At 37.4% G+C, this 23020-nt stretch overlaps 1 protein-coding gene across 5 annotated transcripts in view; it reads right to left on the bottom strand.

Moving 5' to 3' along the window:
* Positions 1-23020, bottom strand: part of LOC119787787 (chemokine-like protein TAFA-1) — a 187747-nt gene that overhangs the window by 30336 nt on the left and 134391 nt on the right. For all 5 annotated transcript variants that reach the window (XR_005281367.1, XR_005281368.1, XR_005281369.1 and 2 more), the window contains exon 3: positions 14669-14809. Coding sequence is in view for 2 of the 5 variants with exons in the window: in XM_038291825.1 (XP_038147753.1) it covers positions 14669-14809 (141 nt within the window). In the remaining 3 variants the exon portion in view is untranslated. The remainder of the gene's footprint in view (positions 1-14668; positions 14810-23020) is intronic.

Here is a 23020-nt window from a genome sequence, read left to right as displayed (position 1 = left end):
ATCTCATTTTTAATCAAAACTAATTGCCTCTCATTAACATCTACTAGATTCTTCCTGAAGCTGCTTGACAAAAACAAATATATTCTCTGTTTCTCATCAAACATTCCCCCCTATTCTGTTTTTCTTGAGTGTCTCTGGATGTGTGCACTCATGTTCATGTGTGTTTTCTCTTTCGAATATATGAATATATATAGGTCAGTATCTGGGATTTCCATTAAATGTTTTCCTACATTTTTAACATAGATTCTTCGTTCTAAAGCATCAAAACAGACTTTAAACTAAGCACTAGACAACTGGAAGCTTTTACTCATATAGAGAGGATATGCAAACATCACTTTAAAGCCTTGTCACACATTCTTGATTTGTTCTTTTTTGACTAAACTATGCCGTCTAACTTCGGCCATATGATTTAATATGATTGTTCTACTGAAAGTTGAACCTTTGCATCCGTCTCACCCTTCTCATAATTTTCTGTCTCAGCTGACGTAAAGCATCCCAAAAGGATTATCTTATTTTATAGTGAAGTCAGTTTGTTCATATTCAAATGCAGTATTTGTTTTTTCTACACTTCTTTTGCATGAAGGCCAAAATTTGAACAGAGCTTTTGTGAACAGACCTTCTTCCACGTATTTGCTCTGTCCCACCCAAACAGGAAATTACCTGTACTTACAGTATATAGCGCCTTTTGAAATCTGAGGATTCCAAAGTGATGAAAAGTTGGTGGCCGTGTCTTAGGTTTACAGCTACAGCAAAAGCCAAACTTAGCAAATAATGAGTTAAAACAGCCCTCCATAAGATGTTCAAAACATGAGATATTGTCCCAAAGAATAAATGTGTTTTTAGCAAATCGATGCACTCATTTGATTTAGGGGAATCAGCATTCGAGAAGCTGAAAATAACTCCATGTTAAGGTTTTCACTTTTTTTTTTTCTTTTTGTAAAACTTTTCGAAAGCTATGAATCACATCCGTTCGTTCCACTTAATAGTTTAAAGAAAATTTGTCTTTCATATAAAATCCCTATTCAAATCGCTGAATTATTTGCCTCTAACTTGGCGAAATATGTGAATATTTTAAGGGAAAGAATACTTGAACAAAATATTGCAGGGGAGTTGCATGTATGTGGGACAAAACATTATTATCACATCATAATGCCCAATTTCATAGAACTTTAGACGCTTTAATTATTTTTTTAAAATCAAAATGTTCTACAATGAGAATTTCTATCAGAAATAAATCAGAGCAAAATTCTAAAGCCTGCTATCATCTTCACTTTTGAATTTGTTTCTGTTTATTGTGCTCCTCCACTTGAGCTTTTTGACAGCAGACATAAAGACTTCAAAGCCTATAGTAATTTGTAATTCTACTCTTTTCTCCTCAGCAGAATCTTTTCCAGCAAATTGGATGCTTAGAACACATGCCTGCCACCAACATTTAGAATAATCAGTTCTTCTTTTATTATCTTCACCAACAAGAAGATGTGTACTTCAAACTGTAGTGTGATTGGAAGAAGTTAAACTAGTGCAGAATCATTTTATGTTTTTCCAAGTCTTCTAAAGAAAAAAAAATGAAATATTTAATTACCCCCCAGCATCTGTTGCCAAGGTTACAGACCAACTACTAGAGGAATACAGTATAAGTAGGAGAACCACAAAATAAATAGGTGCCCACATATCATATCTCAATTCTGGTAAAAAAAAATAAAAAAACCTAGCTATTGAACTTTTTGCCTCTACACGCATAACAAACAGAACATTTAAAGTATCTTATTTGGATATTTTCTTATGGAAAGGACATTAGTACACAGTTGTTATTTAAAAAGGAAAGTATATAGTTTGAAAAATGTATTTGCAAACAAATCGATGCAAACAGCCTATTTTATTCCTCAATAAGATGCATCCATCTGCCTTCAGAAGTCATTTTATGGGAATTATTCAGCATAATTTGAACATCACTAAAGCTGCTCTGTGATTCCCCAAAAGTTTGTCGAAAAAACTGCATCACACCAGGAAAACCCAGATTTCACATTTACTGTGTGCTAAGTATTGAATTTATAAGGTTTTCATGAGGTTTCTAACAAGATTTTGTAAGAAAATGAAATAATGCATCAGGGACAGGACCACACTGTCTCACGAGGAACGCAGTGCATAACCCAAAATATCAGCCTTCAAAAAAATATTAATATCAACGAGTGTGACTGTTGTGGGCATGAGACCAAAGGACTGAAAATGGGTTTGAAGAAGTCAAAGGACACATGTCTAAAGCAAAACATTATGCAGATCAGCAAAAACATAATACAGAATAATATTTGACAGAGTTCATGTTCAGTTACTGAATAAATAAAAAAAACAGTATCCATGCCTTTATCATATATAGTAATACAATAGTGTTTTGAAGCTTTTTTTCCCTTCTCATTCCAGGTTAAAGATGTTCTTTATCAATATTGGGGATATATTTACTAAGGTCACACTAAAACATTTTTGTTTCAATGTTCTAAATAGCACAGGGCTGCCCAGTAAAGCAGTGGCTAGTACTGCTGCCTTGTAGCAGGTCCGATTCCCCGCCCGGGGTCTTTCTGCATGCAGTTTGCATGTTCTCCCTGTGCATGACTGGGCTCTCTCCGGGTACTCCAGCTTCCTCCCACCGTCCAAGAACATGACTGTTAGGTTAATTGGCCTCTCTAAATTCTCTTTAGGTGTGAGTTTGTGCGTGAATGGATGAATGCCCTGTTTGTCTGTGTTTCCCTGTGACGGAATGGCGACCTGTCCAGGGTGTACCCCGCCTCTACCCCTTTGACAGCTGGAGATAGACACCAGCATCCCTCGTGACCTTGACATTTTTGGTAGTGCCCTTGTAAGTCACATTTATTTATTCTCCTAAACAATCCATAGTTATTTGCTACAGTGTTTATTTACAGCGACCTTCACATGATCACAATTACAAATCTACAGCTAACATAAAAAGATTTTAGCTGATGATAACATCAGAGGCTAACAACAACCACATTCATTCCTAAGTGCAACTCTAAGCTATGCGACCAGTTTTACAAGCAACATGCTTTCCACACGGTCTAGAAATAAAAACCTTTTTCCTAGCCATTTGATGCCAAATTTGGGGACATTTACAGGGCCAGCTTCTGCCAGGTACAGTTAATTCAAAATGGGGACGTTGGTCATGTTATCCTGGGTGCTCATTTTTGCAGCTAAAACTTACCCTGTTTGAGCTTGACAGCTAGTCAGTACAGCTTACAGCTACAGGGCACAGGCTCCCTGTCTGTAGTGTACGTCATTGCTAATGTAGCCAGTGTGCCGGTGCTCTTTCTGTTCTGCTTGACACGCCTGGAACTTTATAGTCGTTGACAAACCCTGTACCTGCAGACTGCAGCGTGTACCGAAAAGCCGGAAATGCTATTGAATAAAACTATATCACCATATGTATTGATTTTAAAACTATTGTCCGGTGATTGTGATTAATAATTGTGATTAATTAAGTTTGTATTGTCATTAATCCATTGTCAATCATAGTGAAGACCATTATGAGTCCTTACGCCCCCCATGTTCCCTAGTCCACTGGGCATCACCTCCATTAGGTGCATTTTTTAAAACACCATATGTGGGCATAGGTAAACTTCCAGAGCGGGATAAGTTGTTTGTCAAGTGCAACTTGAGTGGGAGTTTTGACTTTACATCTTTGCATATGGTTAGCACTTTGCTGCCATCTAGCTCTAGCAGTTGTTCCCTATAAAGCCATTTTTCTGTATTTTGCATACTTATACCTACAATTACATTTTTCTTTTTATATTTAAACTTAGCTCTATTTAATGTACAACCTACTTAAAAAGCAAACAATAATATGTTGTATTTAATAACTTTAGGCAGTAACGGTTAATTATGGCAATGATATTCAGCTTACTATTTGACACAGCTGCTAAAAGTAGCCACACACAACAAAAATCAAGCTAGGATAACTTTGCAACACTGTTGAAATAGGTTCTAGTTTTTTCCAAACTGTGGCTTGTTTATTGCCACAACAGACTTAGAACACCTCCACCTTGACCAGTGGAGAAGTGTCTATTTTTCGGCTGGAATCAGTTTCCTTAATCTCTAGTGACCATCAGCTCTGACGGCATGGCCTTTGCTGCAACAATGGACAACTTGACTATTCCTGTGTGGCAAACACAGGCAAATCTTTTTTTCTGACTGATGGTTAATTCTAAGATCCATCTGCATACAAGATGAGGGACTTTGGAGTCATTTAATGTGTCGATGCTACTTAATAAAAAACTCATGTTCCTTTAAAGATGCTTTAGCAAACTGTCAACAATGACAGATGGGGTTGAAACAATCAACAAGCAAACAGTTGAAGAGCTTCTATTCAAGATGTTAGCCATGAAGCAGGTTGAACTTTTTAACCTCTGATAGACAAATACGCAAGGGGTGGGAACTCAAACTGATTGAAAAACACGAATAGATGGACCTTTTTACAAGTGCATCTGTCAGTTCTCTGCCGAGGAGGTTCAGTGATGGATTGAACTCTCTGACATGTACCTGCAAGGTAGCAGAATGTCTGAATGTCTTGACGAATGAGATGGAGAATTGATCTGTGTCTGTGTCAAAATGTGAATACGTGTCTGTGGACTTAATAAACCCACATTGTAACTGCAAAAGGGTTTATCAGCTGATTGTAATTCAAATTGAAATTATGGCTTCCCATTAGTTGTTTTGTTCCTTATAGATGCCAGCCAAACGGGTACCGGTATATGTGAATGAAAATTTGACTCTTTCTCTCAGTATCTAGAAAGCAAATGAACTGATCTGCAGTGTATTTTGTCAACCATAATGATTGATTTAAGTAGTGAAAATATTTCTATTAAAATTAAACAAAGACTAAGAGTGCAAGAATTCAGCAAAAGGGTGTGAAAAAACGGAAAGGTCAGAGGAGCGTGGAAGAAATGAAGCGAGTGTATAATTACTGGAGAATTGAGACTTGTCCCCATGACCTAAGGTCAGATTTAGAGAGTCATTATTCGACATTAATCTTAGCAAGTCTGGAAAAGAGAGAGTGCCAAGTTTTGATTAGCTATTCAGAAAATATTGTTTGGCTTCATAATCACTCTAGCGTTTCTGAATAACTGAATTTATAACGACCTCACCAGAGCACCTCTAGACTTGAAAGGCAGCTACGTGTATAGTTTCTCTCCCTACTCTGATGACAAAATTTAGATTCACAGTGATTTTCAAAAGTATTTATACCATGTAACTTTTTGCTTAGTTTCTAACATTATAACTATTGAAGTCAGTGCATTTATTTAAATTTAATGTGATAAATAAACATCAGCTAGTATATAACTTATGATGCAGTAAATGACATTACAGATCTACGTGTTTTGAGGCATGTCTGTACCATGTTTGCAGATCTACAGAATTATGTTTTTGCCCACTTCTCTTGCAAAACAGATCAAGTGCAGTCAAATTGGTTTGATATCTTGTGTGAATATCAATTTTCAAGTCCTGCCGCAGATTCTCAATTCTGAATAGATGCTGTGTGTACAGCTGAATTTTCTTCGATCTAATCGAGTGGTGTATATAGACAGGTCTGAAGGGCTGCTATCGTATATTTCACTGGTTCAGCACTCCTGAAATAAATATATAGATCATTAGCAGGCTGCAGATGGCTCTAGCGACCCTTATTTATTTTGGTATTTTTAAATAAGGCAGACAGGAAATTGGAATAGAGAGAGGGGAAAGACATGCAGCAAAGGTCAACAGGCCAGGACTCGAACCTGTAACAACTGCTCCTAGAACTGATGCTACTTTCAGACCGCATGCGATAGAAGCATCAAAAAAGCTTCTGCTGCTTCCTTTTTGATGCTTGTACACACTAAGTTCTGCACCTCAAGTGCATATTTGACGCTCCAGAAGGAGGTCCAGTTAATTGTGTCCAGATGTGTTCAATGACAAGGAGCAGCTTTGTTATAAGTGGGTAAAAAAGTAGTTTTAATACATTTTTTAGTGAGAAAGTCCACCTTAAAAACTGCTTCTGCGCAGTCAGCTCATCAAGATTACGACCCTATCTTCAAATATTATTTTGCTGTCGGACCAGCACAAACCCCCGTACACCGGCATTTCTCTGTCACTGGAAATCCCATCCAACAGCTGCCTGTGACCTGGTCGCCTCTTGGGGTTATTCCGCTACTGTTGTAGCTACTGTGGTGGCTGGAAGGCATTTTTCATGTACGTAATCTAAACTGCAGGCACCAGAATAATAAACATATTTGTCCGACAGGTTTCGACATTTTAATTTAATTTAGGCGTTGATTAACTGTTTTAGAGGAGTCGTCATAACGATCTGCATCAGCAGTGCTGTGTCTGTCTCCCTGCCAGCTCCCAGATCAGCTTCTCTGATTGGTTGATGTGGCGCGTCAAGTTCAATTTTTCCAACTCAGCATTTGCTTGTGCAGCATGTCCCGTGCCTCAGATGCTTAGAAGGTCATGCAGAGCTGCTTCAGCTGCTCAGATTCTTCAAAATGTGCTGCTCCTGCTGCTCAAAACGCACTGGTGGACATTTTGATGTTCCTTGATATTTGTCAACCATTGACTTTGCATATACATTTTCTTTAAAAAAACTCACTTTTAGGTGGACATTGATGCTTTGGTAGCTTTGCATCTGTGGAATTTATTTCAGTAATTATGGACTACACAGTGGTCCATTAAGAACATCTTTGATATGATTAATCTAACCCTGTTTAGATCGATATGCGTCTCAGGCCTTTGAGGTAGCTGTAATTAAACCTTATAAATAACATGTCTTGGCCCAGATGATTTTGTCAATTATACAATTATTCTATAAGCTTACTGTAAAATAAAACAAGTGTGTGAGCACTTACACCATTATGAACTTTTTGAAGTTATCTGGTTTTAGAGCTCATAGCACTGAAAAAGTTCTGGTGAAAGTCACTAATTATATTCCTATGGCCTCAGACAATGGACTTTTATCTGTACTTGTCCTGTTAGATCTCAGTGCTGCATTTGATACAGTTGATCAATCAATTTTGATGAAATTAACAGCTATAGGCTGTTTTAAATATTATTTGTATGACAGATTTCAGTTTGTCCACATTAATGATCTTTCTCATGCTCCAGGGTTATCTGTGGAGTACCACAGGGATCAGTGATAGGACCAATTCTCTTTACTATATATATATATATGCTCTCATTTGTTAGAATGGTATAAGAGTAGTATAAAAATAAAATGAATTGATCTGATTGAATAAAGTATATGAGATATTAATTGAACCTGACCCTGTTTTAAACTACTCCACAACCTTATTCTTCAACTGTTTACTACAATGATGTATTTTCAATGTTAATTAGTTATTGCTGTCTCTCTAGAAAATTTTAAGGCCTTCACAACACAGCTGGATTTCTGCTAAGGTAAAAGTAGACATAAGTCGACTATTAATAAATTAGGTGACTTCTAAAGGTAAATTGTTGAGCAGGGTTTTTTATTAGAGATATCACAGTAAAAAGTTTGATAGCTCTGACAAAACTCTCTGTTCACAATCTTCTTAGTGTTGGGAGCTGGAGAAAATCCCATCTTTCTCCAGCAGAGTCCGCCGTGGATCCTCTGAGGGAGCCTCCTGCACAGCTGCAGCTCATCTAGATCATCAGAGGATCCACTATATAAGCTGTCTTCAGACCTTGCCTCAACGCCGCAGTGTTGTTCCAGTTGGTCAGCGCTAAAGCCTAGATCTTTGAGTATCTCCATGACTTTGAATCCAGGTTGGATTCTAACCACTATCTCTGTGTTTCCAGGAAACCCGTGTCTCCTCCGTGAAAGCTCAGGAGGAGCTAACCTGCCGAGCCGACCCTCTGAGCCAAACCCTGAAGATTCTCTGAGAACCTCCAAGCAGCTCTGGACTAGAGCTGGGAAACCAAAGCTAAGGTCTGTTCAAGCTAGACGTGAGACGCTGAAGCAGCAAACGGACTCTGCTGATATACACCTCTCCAGAACCAACAGTTACTCTCCCAAAGAGAACCACAAGAACCCTCAAGGTACTATCAGAACTCTCTTGGAAATCAAATCCTGTCAGCAGTCCATAACTGCTCTGTCTCTCACGCAGACTCCGGTGAAACCAGAACCCAGGCCCGAACCAGTCAGCAGTACATTCTGTGTGTTGAGCTTAATAAACTTGTTAAACTTTCATCCTTGTGTCCGTCAGTGGTGTTCTGCATTATTGGGTCTCCATTTGAGAACCCATCATGACACTTAGCCCTTAATGATTCAGGGATTTGAAATATAGGCACTACATCCTTTTTTATTTAATGGACTGCTGTTTTTAAATAGAAGTTAAATATCAAGTAATAGGAGATTATCCAGATCCCAAAACTTTGCAAAAACAATGAAAATATTTCCCTTGATTTTTTCAATACAGCGTACTGTTTTAACAGTGAAATGGATGTCGCCGGCTTCTTCTCTCTACATATCATCACAAATATAGCTTTTTCCCTCAATTCAATGTGCTCAGTCTGCTTTAGAAGCTAGCCGTCAGACCCTGAAATGGCAGGTTTAAAGTTAAGCCCTCTCTCCGATGTTTTGACCAACCAGTCACAGCTCTGAATTGGTATTGTTTCATGTAACAATACTAATTCTATATAATGATGATTAAAAAACATATTCTCTCCTCTTCCATCAGAATTTTTGAGATGGGGCAGGAGTTGCTGCATTATTAAGTTTAAGCAATAACCTCCCATCCCCTTACCCCCTCAGGATATATATCTCAAATGTACCATCAAAACCTGTCATGCACTACTATGTGGGCCTGCAGTCAAACAGAAGGGGTCATTACCCTTTAGTTATCAACAGCAAGAGGACATCTGCGTGTGTCTTTTGCTGAAAGCCTTTCTAACACTGCAGCTACATGACAACACAATGTAGTAGTGCGTATTAAGGCATCAGCTTGTCTGTGTTGAGACAATAACTGGATATACCAGTGTGTGTATGTCCATGCTATGGCTCGTGGTTTTTATGTCTGCTACTGAGGGATAAAGGCAATGGTGCAGTGATGAGCGCCTAATCCAAGCGGCTGTTATTGGTCCAGTGAGGCAGGAGAGATGTAAGCGTTTTACTTCTTAAAAGGGATATACTTCTCTTGGAGCTCCGTTGGTCCTGACAGAACTGGGACATCATTTTACTTGTCAAAGCTAATAATCAATTCACCCTATGAGGATGCTCTGACAGCAGACCCCCCGCTGAGGATGATGCCTGTCGTCACATCCCAGTATATTAATAACAGCGCAAACAGTTACAAACAGCAAGTGATAAAATCCCCATGTGGCCCTTCTCCACACGTTAGTAAACATTCCACAATGAGCCTGATCTTCTAAGTGCTTTGATGTTGGAGTTTGATGCTAATGACCAATAATGGAGATCATTGAGGATGGAAAAAAAATGCTCTTTTCTGAAATGTTTCTTAAAGATGAAGGAGAGTTATGGCCTCCATACTTCAAACGTGTCCAAGTGACCTCTGGAGATCAGCATTTGATTTGCTACAACAGTGTAGCAGATATTTATATATAATGTTTTTTGTCTAATAGATATGTAACATGGGTATGATACAGTGGCAGCAGGCGTCCTCCAGGGAGCGGGGAGATGAGCTAGGCCACAGTCGTTCCTCATCTCGATGGAACATTAATAACAGAAGGACCTGGGGAGAAAGCTCCATCTGGGCCAGGCTGGTGCACTGCTGTGGGGACAGAGCACTGGCTCCTGTAATCTGTAATCCCTCACATACAGTAGTGGAGCTTCAGTCAATGGGTCTATATTGACACACACAAGTTTCAGCTGTAGCTTTTCCAAACAGGAAAAATAACTCTTGCCTGCATCCAAATCTCCCTCTGTGTTCACAGACAAAAAATCCTTAGTCAACCAAAGCGCCTCAACTTTCAAATTTGCAATGCATCTAAAACTTATTTTCTTACACATTATTTTTGAGAGTAGTACATAATGAAATATTAAAATGAAATTCTTTTTTCCTCCCTGTTCATTAGAATTTACCCAAATTAAAATCTAAAATCAATACAAAAATAGCCTTTGGAGGTCATCAAATTGGGGAACAGAGTGAGTAAGATTAAAGAACACCTCTGTGTGTTTTAATCTAAGTACAAATACAGGTCTCCTGTAAAGGCTTCAGATGTTTTAGAGAACATTATTGAAGAAAGAGGGAAAAAAAATAAAACAAATAGCACAGAAGACAAGTCAGGAATAAAGTTCTTCAGACGTTTAAAGCATGGTTAGGTCATCATCTCCAAATCTGCCTGCACAGAACTGTTCAAGTGAAGAACTGAGTCCATTTTGCCACCACACACTTCAGTTTAGCCAATCTGTTTCTGAACATCTATGGAGGTTCTCTGGACCAAAAAAAAGAAGAGATTTTTGACCAACATAAATCCTGAACACAATGTTTGCAAATGTTTAAATCATGGTGCTGGCTGCATCATGCAGTCACTATGCTATCCTATAACTAAATAAAGTGAAGTTGTTAAGAATTTATTTGAAGATGCTCAGTGAAGCTAAATACAGGGTATTCTAAGGCTGTAGCGGATGGGTGACTGGGGGAGAGGATGACCTTTAAAGAGGAAAACAATTTGAAAGAGCGAGCACTAAAATGGAATGGATTAGATTGAAGCATATTAATATGTTAGACATGCTCAGAAAAAACTCCAAACCTGCAACTATTTTAGGTGTGGTAAGTCTTGAAAAGCAGTGCTTCGGTGTGTTCTCCATCCAACCTGTTTGAGCTATTTTGTAAGAACATGAACGAAAAATTTAGCCTCTGGATGTATAAAGCAGCTAGAGAACTACCCAAAAAGACCTGAAGCTGTAATTGTAGCAAAAGGTGTTTTCGTAAATTATTGACTCAAATAAATGCCACAGTTTACTACATATTCCAGTTTCCAGTATACATGCCAGTTTATACATCTAAATTAGTCTTAAGTATGAGTTTGTGCATGCATTGTCCTGCTTGCCTCTATGTTGGACTGGCATCTACAGCACTTGTTTATTACACACTAACCTTGCATATTTAACTGGTATAGTGATTGTATGAAAAATAAAGAAAAAAGAGTCTGTGTGGCTATTTTATCTCTGTGTTTACAAAATGAGTTCCAAAAGAAATCTTCAAAGTTAAGTAAAAAATAATCAACAATTTAACTTATCATAACTTACAGAGGGCAGTTGTGCTCAACAGCGTAGCAGTACAGCTCAGTGACTTGTCATCTCTATTTTTATCTCTTCGCCTTCTGAAAGAGCTTGTTAATCAATACACACAGCAAGAATTCTCTCCCTGGGTGAGCTTGAGGCAAAGAAGCATGAAATGTTCACTGCTGCACCTAAACCTCCATTTCAAATTGTTGGATCTGCATACCTTTTGAAGTCTCTTTAGGTATACTTATTTCAAGGCCAATAATTAGAATGAGAAAATTTAACTGTTGTTAGCATTCAATTGTTTGTGGTTAAATATTTAAGCCTTAAAGGTAATATTTAAGCCTTAAAGGTACATCTGACCATACCATTAGCAATGGATTTATAAGCAGTATTGGATAATGAATACAGTGGAGAACAATGGATTCTCACAGGCAAACTATACACTGTGCATTTTTGGCTTTAGTGCTCTAATAAAAGCATTTAGACGTGTTAAAGGCACCTGCCACTTTGTGGTTAGATGCCGCTGTGTGTCTTCTCAGCTCTTTTCCCTAGAAACGACATCATACAGTAATTACACCACACTCTAAAGGGAAGGACTGCCAAACAGAACTATAACTTTTGCAATACAATTCCTGGCTGAATTATATATGCAAGACAGTTGGAGTGAGGAAGAGCTGTGGGACCCAAAAAGTTACTGGTGTTGAACAGTGACTTTAAGAATTTTACTGTAAGCTTTTTTTTTTCTGTCCTTTTAATGCTTGCCACGCATTACAGAATCTTGTGGGGACAACGGAGTCTACGATATATGCCAAAATGGTGAATGAAGCCTTCAATAATATCTGTTCCACAAACAACTGTTGATTAATTTGCCAACTCTTGACATTTCCAAAGTAACTCTTGCAATGCGGCCTAGCTTGTAATAAAATACAACAAGTACCTTTCCCAATCCCAACAGTCAGTCAGGCTAAACCAATTTGGTGTAGAGCAGCTACACCTACTTGAACCTTGCTGGAAAGGATTGTGAATATACCTATATGGTATAGAGTTGGTTTGATTTTTTTTTATTAATTTTTTTATTGTAAAAATAGACTATCCTGAGGCTAGATTAGGGTTTGTTGTGTCAATGGAAAGTTAAAGTTTATAAACTAATAAATTAATGGAAAGTGTAGGCTTTTGCCAAATGGTATCGAAGCAAATATCATACAACTAGTGTCATTTTGTTTGTATTCTATGAAGCTATGAAAGAAACATGTGGGGGGATGATGAAACTAGCCTTTTACTATTTTATGAACCTTTGTAAAAATACCTTTTTATATTTAGTTTTTGGTGTCTGTTAATAGGAGCCACTGTAGGGTGGTTAAAGAGCAACGGGTGGCTCTGGAGCTGCAGGATTCCCACCTCTGATACAATAACAGGTTGGTTGTATGCTCAGTGTGGAAGGGTTGTTCAGCTTCATTTACCAGGTTCCTTTGGAGTGTCAGTACTGGCAAACCACAGAGCAGGCCTGTCCACCACAGACCTCATAATGGAGATAGGTTGGTTTGTGTTTTTTTGCAAGTGGGCACTTCGCCATAACCCCAAAATTTTTTGAAGGTGAAGGTACAAGTGGCCAGACTGCAGAGCGTGAAAGGGCGTTACAGTTTTGTCTCTATAAACATGTGAATTCCTTTCGGATTTTCTTTTGTTTTGTACTTTTCTCCATGAAATGTGGTTCTGTTTATTTGTGTTTTTTTCGAGCCAAGGTAATCCAGGTGCATTAGCCTGAAGCTCTCCTGCCTCTTTATTAGTTATGCATTTCCATCAGCAGAGCAGCTTTAAGCTATGTGATCCGCAGCGTGCTCTGTGTTCAGGTGTTCAGCAGCTGAACTGGATCATCCTCTATTTTTCCTGATGCCCAGAAGCATAGCACCGCATTTTCTTGTGGTTGATTAAATATTTCAAATTATAAATATCACAGCAGACAGCAGAAAATGCCATACTTGAATTATACTGGTTCCTGTGTGCTGTTTATCAAAGTATAATAGTAAAAATAATAATATTAATATGCAACCCGGCTCTTGCACATAAACTGCCGGAGATAGGCACCGGCCCTACCGTGACCCTGGCGAAGATGCATGTAAATAATAAAGAAAAAAACTAAAACAGCAGTTCCAACTTAAAAAACAAAGAAACGTTTATATCTATTATGAATAATTTAGTTTTCGACCTGATTTGGTAAAGATTTTTTAGCATAACATGATTGAGCATCAAATTAAACTTACTCTTCTTTTGTGTACTTTCAGACTTAAGAAACTTAATCCAATCTTGAATATTTTTTGGCAAGAGATTGTTAATCTTTTTTTATAAATATGGATGCTTGTGCAAATCTCAACAGGTTGTGGAGGCTGTGGCAGAAGATCATGAAGAAAAAGAAGCTACAACATTCCAGCACTGAAAACAGCTGCCCACACTGCAAAAAGCAAAGCAACAAACAAAAAGTAGGTGGCTGCCAACCAAAGTCTGGCAAAAGAGGGAGAAAGACAGAAAGCTTGTGTAATTTGTAAGAAACTAAAAAGGCTATCTATCTATCTATCTATCTATCTATCTATCTATCTATCTATCTATCTATCTATCTATCTATCTATCTATCTATCTATCTATCTATCTATCTATCTATCTATCTATCTATCTATCTATCTATCTATCCATCCATCCATCCATCCATCCATCCATCCATCCATCCATCCATCCATCCATCCATCCATCCATCCATCCATCCATCCATCCATCCATCCATCCATCCATCCATCCATCCATCCATCTATCTAGAGCTAATAAGTATTCCATATTTTTCTTTGAAATTTCTTAATATCAAACCTTAGGGAGTGTGTCATTCATTAGTTTCTTTTATTCTCCTTAAATGTTTAACGACTCAGTACAGTAAAAAATGTCAACAATTCCTCATATTTATCAATTGTCTTCTATTTTGTTTGTTTAGTCTAACACTTTTAAGTCTATGTCATAATTCAACTTTAATTATGGAATTAGTCCAGCTATAATTTGTTAAACAAAGCAGTCCTTTAGTACTGTATAACTGCAGATTTCTTGATATTATATAAGTATTTTTGAGGTTCTCATGAATTTCTAGTTGCTTATGGCAGCTATGCGTAAATATAAAACAAAATTATGTGAGCTTATTACATATTAAGGTCAATAAATTCAGTTTTAGTATAGCATAAAAAATGCCTCTATACCATTGAATTTAGCCAAAAGTGTTTCGTCCCTGTGCACATTTTTATCAAAAGTATACAAAGCACCTAAAACATCTCCTCTCTTACTAAATATGTCAAAGTTTCCTTTTTAAACAAATCTGTTTTTAGCAAATATTATAAAGATAGTAAAGACAATTAGAAACTATATGGTACAGAAGTTAGATATAAACTGTCAGAACTAGCATCAGTATATAAAAACTTAAGATGCTCTTACCATCCACACAGGAGGGTTTGTTGCGTGTCGTCCCAGCCACTTTCCCAGGCAAACAGGAACATTTGACTGTCTGTGAGCGCTCCTCAATGCGGTTCTTGTTGCAGCATCTGTGAGCAGCAATCACCTCACACGTCCCCCCCTCTGTATAGACATGGACAGAGAAAATAGTCATTTAATATAAGGGAAAGAGTTATTTTTATTTACAGATTACTAATACACTTTAAAAGCAACTTTCCAAGCAAGCAACTATAATGTGAAAAAGAGAGGCGCTTAGTACAACTCAGCTCAATTATATTATGTCAGCTTAGCAGCAGCACAATCATGGGGTACTTACACTGTAAGCATGTGTAACAAATTGGCCCTCAAGGAATCTCAATTATGTCATCAAATTGCCTCTCATTCAGGGCTGGCTGTCCTCACTTCATACCAATCAGCTCATGATGACTCTCATGAAGAATGTCACACACTCTGTATTTATTAATGGGTAAATTTCTCAACTTTATTATGTAGTACGTATGTTACCAATATGAATTCAGTTTTTTTAAAGTATTCACACCTGAATCTTTTAACATGTTTCTATGCTGCCAGAATAAAGAGATGCATGGATAGAGTAGTTGTCACTTGTTCTAAAAGTTGTACAATCGTTTCCAGCTTCCCCCTCTCATATGTCAAGGTGTCCCTGATAAGGCAATTAACTCCAAGCTGCATACCAATCCTTGTACTAGTGTATGAATATGTGTGCTTTAGAAAGTAAATTGGGTAAATGTGGATAAAGTATGAAATGCTTTGAAAATTTAGAAAAACATACATTTATTCTGTTGCACTGACTCCCATCATGATGAAGTGCATGCAAAGCCTGGTTAAAGAACACATTATCTCCATTCATCCCCCAACATTTGAGCCGTTCCAGTTCACCTACCGACGGAACCGCTCCACTGAGAATGCCATGTCCTCTGCTCTTCACCTGAGCCTAGCACCACTGGAGGAGAAGAACACCCACATGCTGATGCTTTTCCTGGACTTCAGCTCAGCTATCAACAGCATCATTCCACAGCATCTGATAGGTAAAGTGGAATAGCTGGACTTCAATACACCCCTCTGCAATTGGCTGCTAGACTTTCTCAAAAACAGACCTTAGTCAGGCTGAATCAGACAGAACAACTCTGATGTCATCACCCTAAGCACAGGCTCCCCTCAGGGCTGTGTCCTGAGCCCCCTGCTGTTCACTCTGATGACACATGACTGCGTCCCCAGGTTCACCACCAAGCACATTGTGAAGTTTGCAGACAACACTACAGACTTCCTCAGACTGGAAGAAAGTGAGGAGAGTGGTGAGAACAGCAGTGAGGATCCCTCCATTAAATACATTTCATCCCAGCCATGCTTTTCCCCAAGCCCGCAACATCATCAGCAACCCCTCACACCCCCACCATGGACTGTTCTCCCTGCTGCCCTCTGGGAAGAGCCTTTGCGGCATTTGCTCCAGGTCCAGCAGATTCTGCAACATTTTTTTCCCAGCTGCCATCAGATTGCTGAACTGCTGGAAAAAAAAATCTCCCACTGATAACACCAAGCCAAAATATTGCATATTTGCACCATATGTATTGGTCTTGAAATGCTCTGAACTTCCATATCAGTGTGTTCTTACACCATGTTTTTTCTCCCATAATGTTTAAATTTGATCCCTGCTGCACTTTATGGAATGGATATGTTAATTTCACCACTAAGCTGCTGCTCATTTACTGTCTAAAAGCTGTACAAAACGAAATTCTGCTAACATAAAAGTCGTCTAAGTTTACCGTACATGATGTGTTTTACTTTGTGTCAGTCATTGGTATAAAATGCCAAATATTTAAATACATTTGTGAGGAGAGTGAGCACTTTAAAAAGGCTTTGGAAATGACTGATTTGTCTCAACTACAAGAACCAGATAGTCATGGCTGCTTTAAAATCCAACCTGTCTGACAGTCGCAACCGTGACAACGCAATCTGGGGCTGCAACACACTAAAGCTTTGAATCCAAAGTATAGCTGACAGTCAGAGCAAATATTGTACAAACTGCCCCAATTTGACAAAGGGTGATGTCAAAAAAATTCACCCAACAGAGAAGGTGATATGCGCTAAAGGCACTAGTCGGTCAAAATAACAATAGGGAGGATTACCCAAGGGATGGTGCTGCTTGATGGAGCTGAGAGACACCCAGAAATGAGTGAGATAGGCTGAGAGAAAGAGCTAAAGGACAAGGTGTGCCTTCCTGCCAGGGACTGGCTATGCCAGTGAGTAATGAGGTAGCCACTGGAAGTGCCCCCTTCACACAATTATAAAGCATAGGGCTAATGCAGCCAACAGAGCTGCAGGAGAAAGGCCCTTCATCACTGCTCTCCCCTTTCCTACAGGCCCCAGGAAAAACTCTTTATCTTTCTATGACAGCCACAGTAACACACGGCAGCATCCAACAATTAAAACTGGAGCTTATCCCAAGACAGGATATCTGATAGCACAGAATAGTCTAACATATCCCACTCAATGTACCCACAAGAAAATATACAAAATAATAGTGCCTCATCTGCTCATCACAATTTTTTAGTGGATTAAAAAATATTTAAAATGGGGTCTTCTGTTGCCAAAGGTGTCAAGTAACTTATTATAAATACTTGCGGTACTTAAGTAGCTTTTATCATGTCTGTATTTTCTACTGCACACTTTCTCACAACTGGCTTGTAACTTCTATGTAAGTGTATTGATAGTGAAATTATGTAACAACTGAAACAAAATGGAGGAAAAAATCCAGCTACAATGGGAAATCAGTTAATTTAGAGCACAGTTTGCTTATATAAAAACCCTGATAGCGACATGAATGAAGGCTGTGGGCCTGGAAACATTGTTGATGATGGATTACAATCTGACACACAAGGAATTTTCCATCTGTTCTCTCTATACTTTAATTGACATGTTGATTATTTTTCACGTTCTATTTTAATTTTGAAATCCATTTGAAAATTTAATGAGCTAAGTACTCAGCTGCTTATGAAGAAATTCTGCTCTGTTCAATCTAGGTTTTCCTGACTAAAATATAAGTTTAAAACCAAATCAGTCACTGCTTGTGAAACATTTTATATCTGGTCTAATAGACCAAGAATCTATGGTAAATGGACTATGGCAAACTGCTAATGTTGCTAAGCTAAATCCACATGAATATGCATACAAACAGGAGAATTTCTTGTGTGTACCCTGATGAGAAGGCTAATGAAAAGGAGTTAGGATGAGCTCTTTCATTTTTTCTTTGAAAAATCAAGAAATAAGTTTAAAGACAATTCCAGAATGATTGTATATGTAAAATACCAGGATATGTCTCGTTAAAAGCAAACATTTATTTGAAGTTTTGATACTAATTACATTGTAGAATCTTTTCTTACTTTTTTTTTTAAATACTTAAGTATAGGTCAATCAGTACTTTTACTTATACTTACTTAAGTAGGGAATGTGAGTGCTTTTAACACCTGTGTCTACTACACAAGAGAAATTCAGCAAATGTACTATTTTCTGTGCCCAGATAGTTGTGCAAATATTTAAAATGACTTTTGGCACAAATTAACGAACACATTTCCAGATAGGCGGGACAATGTCAGCAACAGTTTAATTTTTTCCATCTACTTTCCTCAATTTCTGTCTTGGCAAGACCAGTTCTTGTAGTTTCAGGTTACAAGACAAACATTTGCACTCCTGACGGACCCTCTTGTCAGGCCATATTAGAGTCTGTTTCTCGGCTCTGTTGCTAGACGTGTCTGGGCAGAAAGAAGTAGAAGATGGGGAACTCTGATGTGGTTTATGAACAAAGAATTCAACCACCACTAATCAAATATAGTAAGAAAGATGCACAAATATGTCCAATTTAAATAGGTAGTCAAATCAAATAATAAATAATAAAAAATAAAAGAATAAAAAATTATACTAAAATACCATAATAAAAATGTCAGCTCTGTACAGTTTTTTTATTATTATTTCATTAGACATTGGGATGCTTAAAGAACTCCTCCTTGATTAAGGTCATTCATGAATGGGTACTAACATTAGCTTACCTTTTTCATCAGGCACGCCTGTCATTAATTACCTGAGGTGACTGAGTCATCATGTAACATTGCTGGTAAGTGTTGCTTCTTGTGTAACTTTTTATCTTTTCTGTAAACAATGGTAAATCAAACATAGCCAACTGCTAATGCTGCTAACACTACACCAACACATGAAAGCTAATGCAAACAAGTCAATTTCTCATGCCTGCCGTCATAAGAAAAACAAACATGTGAAAAAGGATTCAAATTAGCCATTTGATTTTTTTTCTCCTTAAAATTATTAAGCATGGATTTAAAGACAATTTCTGGATGATTTTATCCATAAAATGCCAAGTAATGACTTTGGAAAATGTTTAAGTAAAAATACTTTAAATTATGACAAAATAATATTTGTCTCAGGCACAAACACCCATCAATGTGTGTATATCAGTAGTGTTAGGTCCAGCCAGGTGGACCATCTGGTATATGATGCAGAGTGCAGTGTAAATAGCTCCATGATTAGTTTACTGAGTCTGTCACAAGAGCCACTTAAACAACAAATGGCCACTTGAACTACACTTCATCCCACTCAGGACACTGGGATAGCATTTTAAAGCCAATTTCAAAGTGTATGCTACGTGTAGTTAAGCATATGACATCATGCAATACTTTATAATAGATATGTCTGGCTCAAGAACACATTAGCAAACACGTGTGCATTCCATTGCAGTAGTGGACAGAAACAACTTGAGACATGGCTGCATTCATAATGGATGTACTGTAGTGCTTGGAACTTGTCAGGCAGTTAAGGAGGTTAAACTAACTTGCCAAGATTGAGTGGGTGGCTGTGCACTCTCGCCTTTGGTGAGGGAAGGTGAAGGGCATTGATAGGACCATTGGCTGGTCATTTTTCTCCCCACATCCTGCAGTGGCAGCAGTCATTAAATGACTGGATGTGGTGATTATGCTTAAGGAAATCAATGCTTCATTGTTTTCAGCTTAGCCCAATGGCCGATTACCAGGCAGTAATGAGGGGGGTTGTAAAATGTAGAGATGAATAGGATCTATTGATGTGAGTTTGAGAAAATACGTTCGGGTTCATTGTGAAATAAAATAAATATTTGGGGAGTTTGAGGATTCACTTTAACAACAACAACAACAACAACAACAAATTATTCTGCATACTATAAATACTGCTACTATAAAATACATTGAAACGGTATTTATACCTCTTGAACAATTTAAGAATTGTTTAAAGCCAAATATTTCAATGTGTTTTATTAGAATTTTTATGAAATTTATAGAAAGTGGAAAAATAAATGTTTTCTTTTTAAATTACTTATTTTTTTAATTACTTTTTTTTATTTTTACAAACATATGTCTAAAGAGGGCTGTTTATTACTATTCACTTTCTTTAATGGCCTCTATGTAAACATCTTGTTTTCTTTTTTATTCTGAAAGAAATTAGATATACTATACACTTTGCTTTTACATTTCTTTATGCCATAAAACCTGATTTATTTGGTTTATTCAAATACATTCCTATTCCATGGATATAGATACTTTTTTTAAGCACTGCATATTTCAGTATTTGAAAGACAATGTAAAATACTCCATCTTTTGAGAGAGTGCGGTTTAGTCATAACTATTTATTGAGGAGATAAATGATACCATTGATGACATACTGTATACTTGGCGAACAAATATATTTCATAACATGCAGTCTTTATGCAGAAAAGATACTATCTGTAATAACATTTTCCTTAGGGTTCTCAATGGATGGGTTTTCAATACTACATTTTAATCTAAAGGGGATTCAAAAGTTAAACACAACCATTCAACAACTCCGCCAGAGTAGCGTCAAAAATTTGGTTCTTGACTGGAATTAAATAAATGTGAGTTTTGTACATGCAGATGAGTTACTGGGAAGATTGAATCCTAAAACATTTTGGATCAGTGAAAGCATCAAATCTAAGCACCTAAACATCACAAATTGAGCAAAACTCCTTAATGTAGATGTTGTTAGTATGGAAGCAGGACACCAATTTAGCAGTTTTTTGTATCATTGAAATGAGTGGGATGGCAGGAAATTACAAAAGGTGAACATATTCTCAGTGGTCACTTTAGAAATTTTCAAATGCTTTTCACCCCCAAATCACACAGGGGTCTTCAACAACTCTCAGTCCAGAGCCCCCTAATTGGTGAAAAGACCGTGCAAGGACCCCATTATCATGTCCAACCTAGAGGTGACATTGGTATTTTTAACAGCTGGTTAAGGGGTGCTGGTAAAGGTATTAGCATCAGAATGGAGGAATTGTGGTTCTTTTGATTAAACTTTAACCTGTTCAGAGAGTTTTAGTTCTAAAGTCAACCTGAAAATGTACGTTAAAATTAAACGAAAAGGAAACAAAAAAAAACACAAAAAAACAATGGGTGTCAAAAATATAATGTGATATAGTATTAATTTGCTCTAAAGAAAAAAAAAACAAACAGCCTTGTCTAGATAGGATTGCTGGAAAGATCCAGATACAAGAAGCTATTCTGTTGTGTTTTTGCATGTAAAACATGTCAAATATTGACAGTACTGATGGGATCGGCAGCTGCATTTCAACAGTATTTTGACCTGATATACTGCAAAATATGGTAAGCCCATAATAGCCTGTCAGAGAACATGGAAGTAGGAAAAAAATACCCTCTTGCGATGAGTAACAAATCCATCATCCATGTCGTAATTACAGGGTCTGTGATGCCTTTTAATATTCTGTTGTTCTTTTATAAACATACCAGCAGTGGTGGACGGAGTACTCAACAGAAGTACTTGAGTAAAAGTATTGATACTCATAGTCAAATCCTACCCCAAAACTAGTAAAAGTTACTCAGTCAAGCATCTACTTCAGTTAGAATATTGAAGTACCCACTTTTGAAAATACTTTTTGAAAAAACACCCTGATGTATTGATGTGTAAAATCTCTGCTACAGATTCTATTCCACCTGTAAAGAACTTCAGCACAAAAATGCCACAGAAAACAAGGACAGCTATTTTGTTATTATTTTTACTTACCGTAAAACAAACTAATAGGAAAACAGGAGAGTCTTGATTCTCCTCACACTTTCACTGTGGAAAGGAAGTTTAACGTTTAATCTATTACCACAAAGAAACCATAACTCTGACTTGAGAACTCATCCTACTGAGCAATTTGGCCACTTCGCAACAACTAACGCTTTAATAAAATCAGAAACTATAAATAATATTTGCTCTAAGTTTCTCACATTTGTGGAATTTCATGCAAATTTCAAAAACAGTGCTGTATAAATTTAATTCTAAGGACTGCTCTCTGCCATGTTGAAAACAAAAACAGCAACAGCGGATTACAAAGCTAAGCAACAGCTTAGCAGCAGGAGCAGCTTCCTAGAAAAGTAGTGAAGTAGAAAGTACAATATTTGACTTTGAAATGTAGTGGAGTGAAAGCTACAGTATAAGCACCACCCCAAAAATTTTGTAAAATGTTTATTTTTATTTATTTAAATTTTTATTAAAAATTTTATTTAAGATTTTGTGCCGTCCCGCTGCATTAATTTGTGACAGCCTTTTTTTTTCTTTATGGATATTTGACTACATTTCTGCCAGAAAAAAAATCTGTTTACATGCTCACTGAATCTCTCACTCAATCTTCTGGCATTGTACCAATGATTTGTTATAGGCCACATGAATACAAAAATGAGTGCATGCCAGATTGCCTAACCCTAATCGATACCAGTATCGGACGGGGCCCTGATACAGCACTAAAATGGCAGTATCGGTATCGGCGAGTACCAGCAGATAGGGCACTGATACCATTTTGAGAGCCAAAAGCACATTCAACTATTGTCACCCATTCCAGGTAGGCAATAAAAAGTTTTGATGGATTTTATATCCAAGTAGTATCGATATCAGGGCCAAAAAATGGTGCCGGTGCAACACTAGTTTTAAGCTTGAAAAATCTCTTTGCACATGTAAATGTTTACATTCGCCTGTTTCTATACCTTAGGATTTATGCAGTCTGGTAAATATATTATCATCTGCATATTGATGAAGGCACCTAAGCAAAAACGGGTTGCAGGTTTCCAAATAACTTTGCATGTTTGTTAAATATCAGCTTTACTCATTTGCCCCTGCTTTAAGATGCAAAAACATTTGGAAGATCAGGCCCCAAGTGTGTTAATTTTTAAACTTGCACAGATTTCTTGTCTATTTACAGTTAAAATTGTAATATTCCATTCAATTCAGTTCATTTATATTGCGCCAATTCACAATATGTCATCT

This window comes from Cyprinodon tularosa, unplaced genomic scaffold, assembly GCF_016077235.1.
Source record: "Cyprinodon tularosa strain WSP-4 unplaced genomic scaffold, ASM1607723v1 ctg300, whole genome shotgun sequence".
Classification (NCBI taxonomy): Eukaryota; Metazoa; Chordata; class Actinopteri; order Cyprinodontiformes; family Cyprinodontidae; genus Cyprinodon; species Cyprinodon tularosa.
Note: the sequence above shows the minus strand (reverse complement) of the source record. Positions and strands in the feature narration are given on the sequence as shown.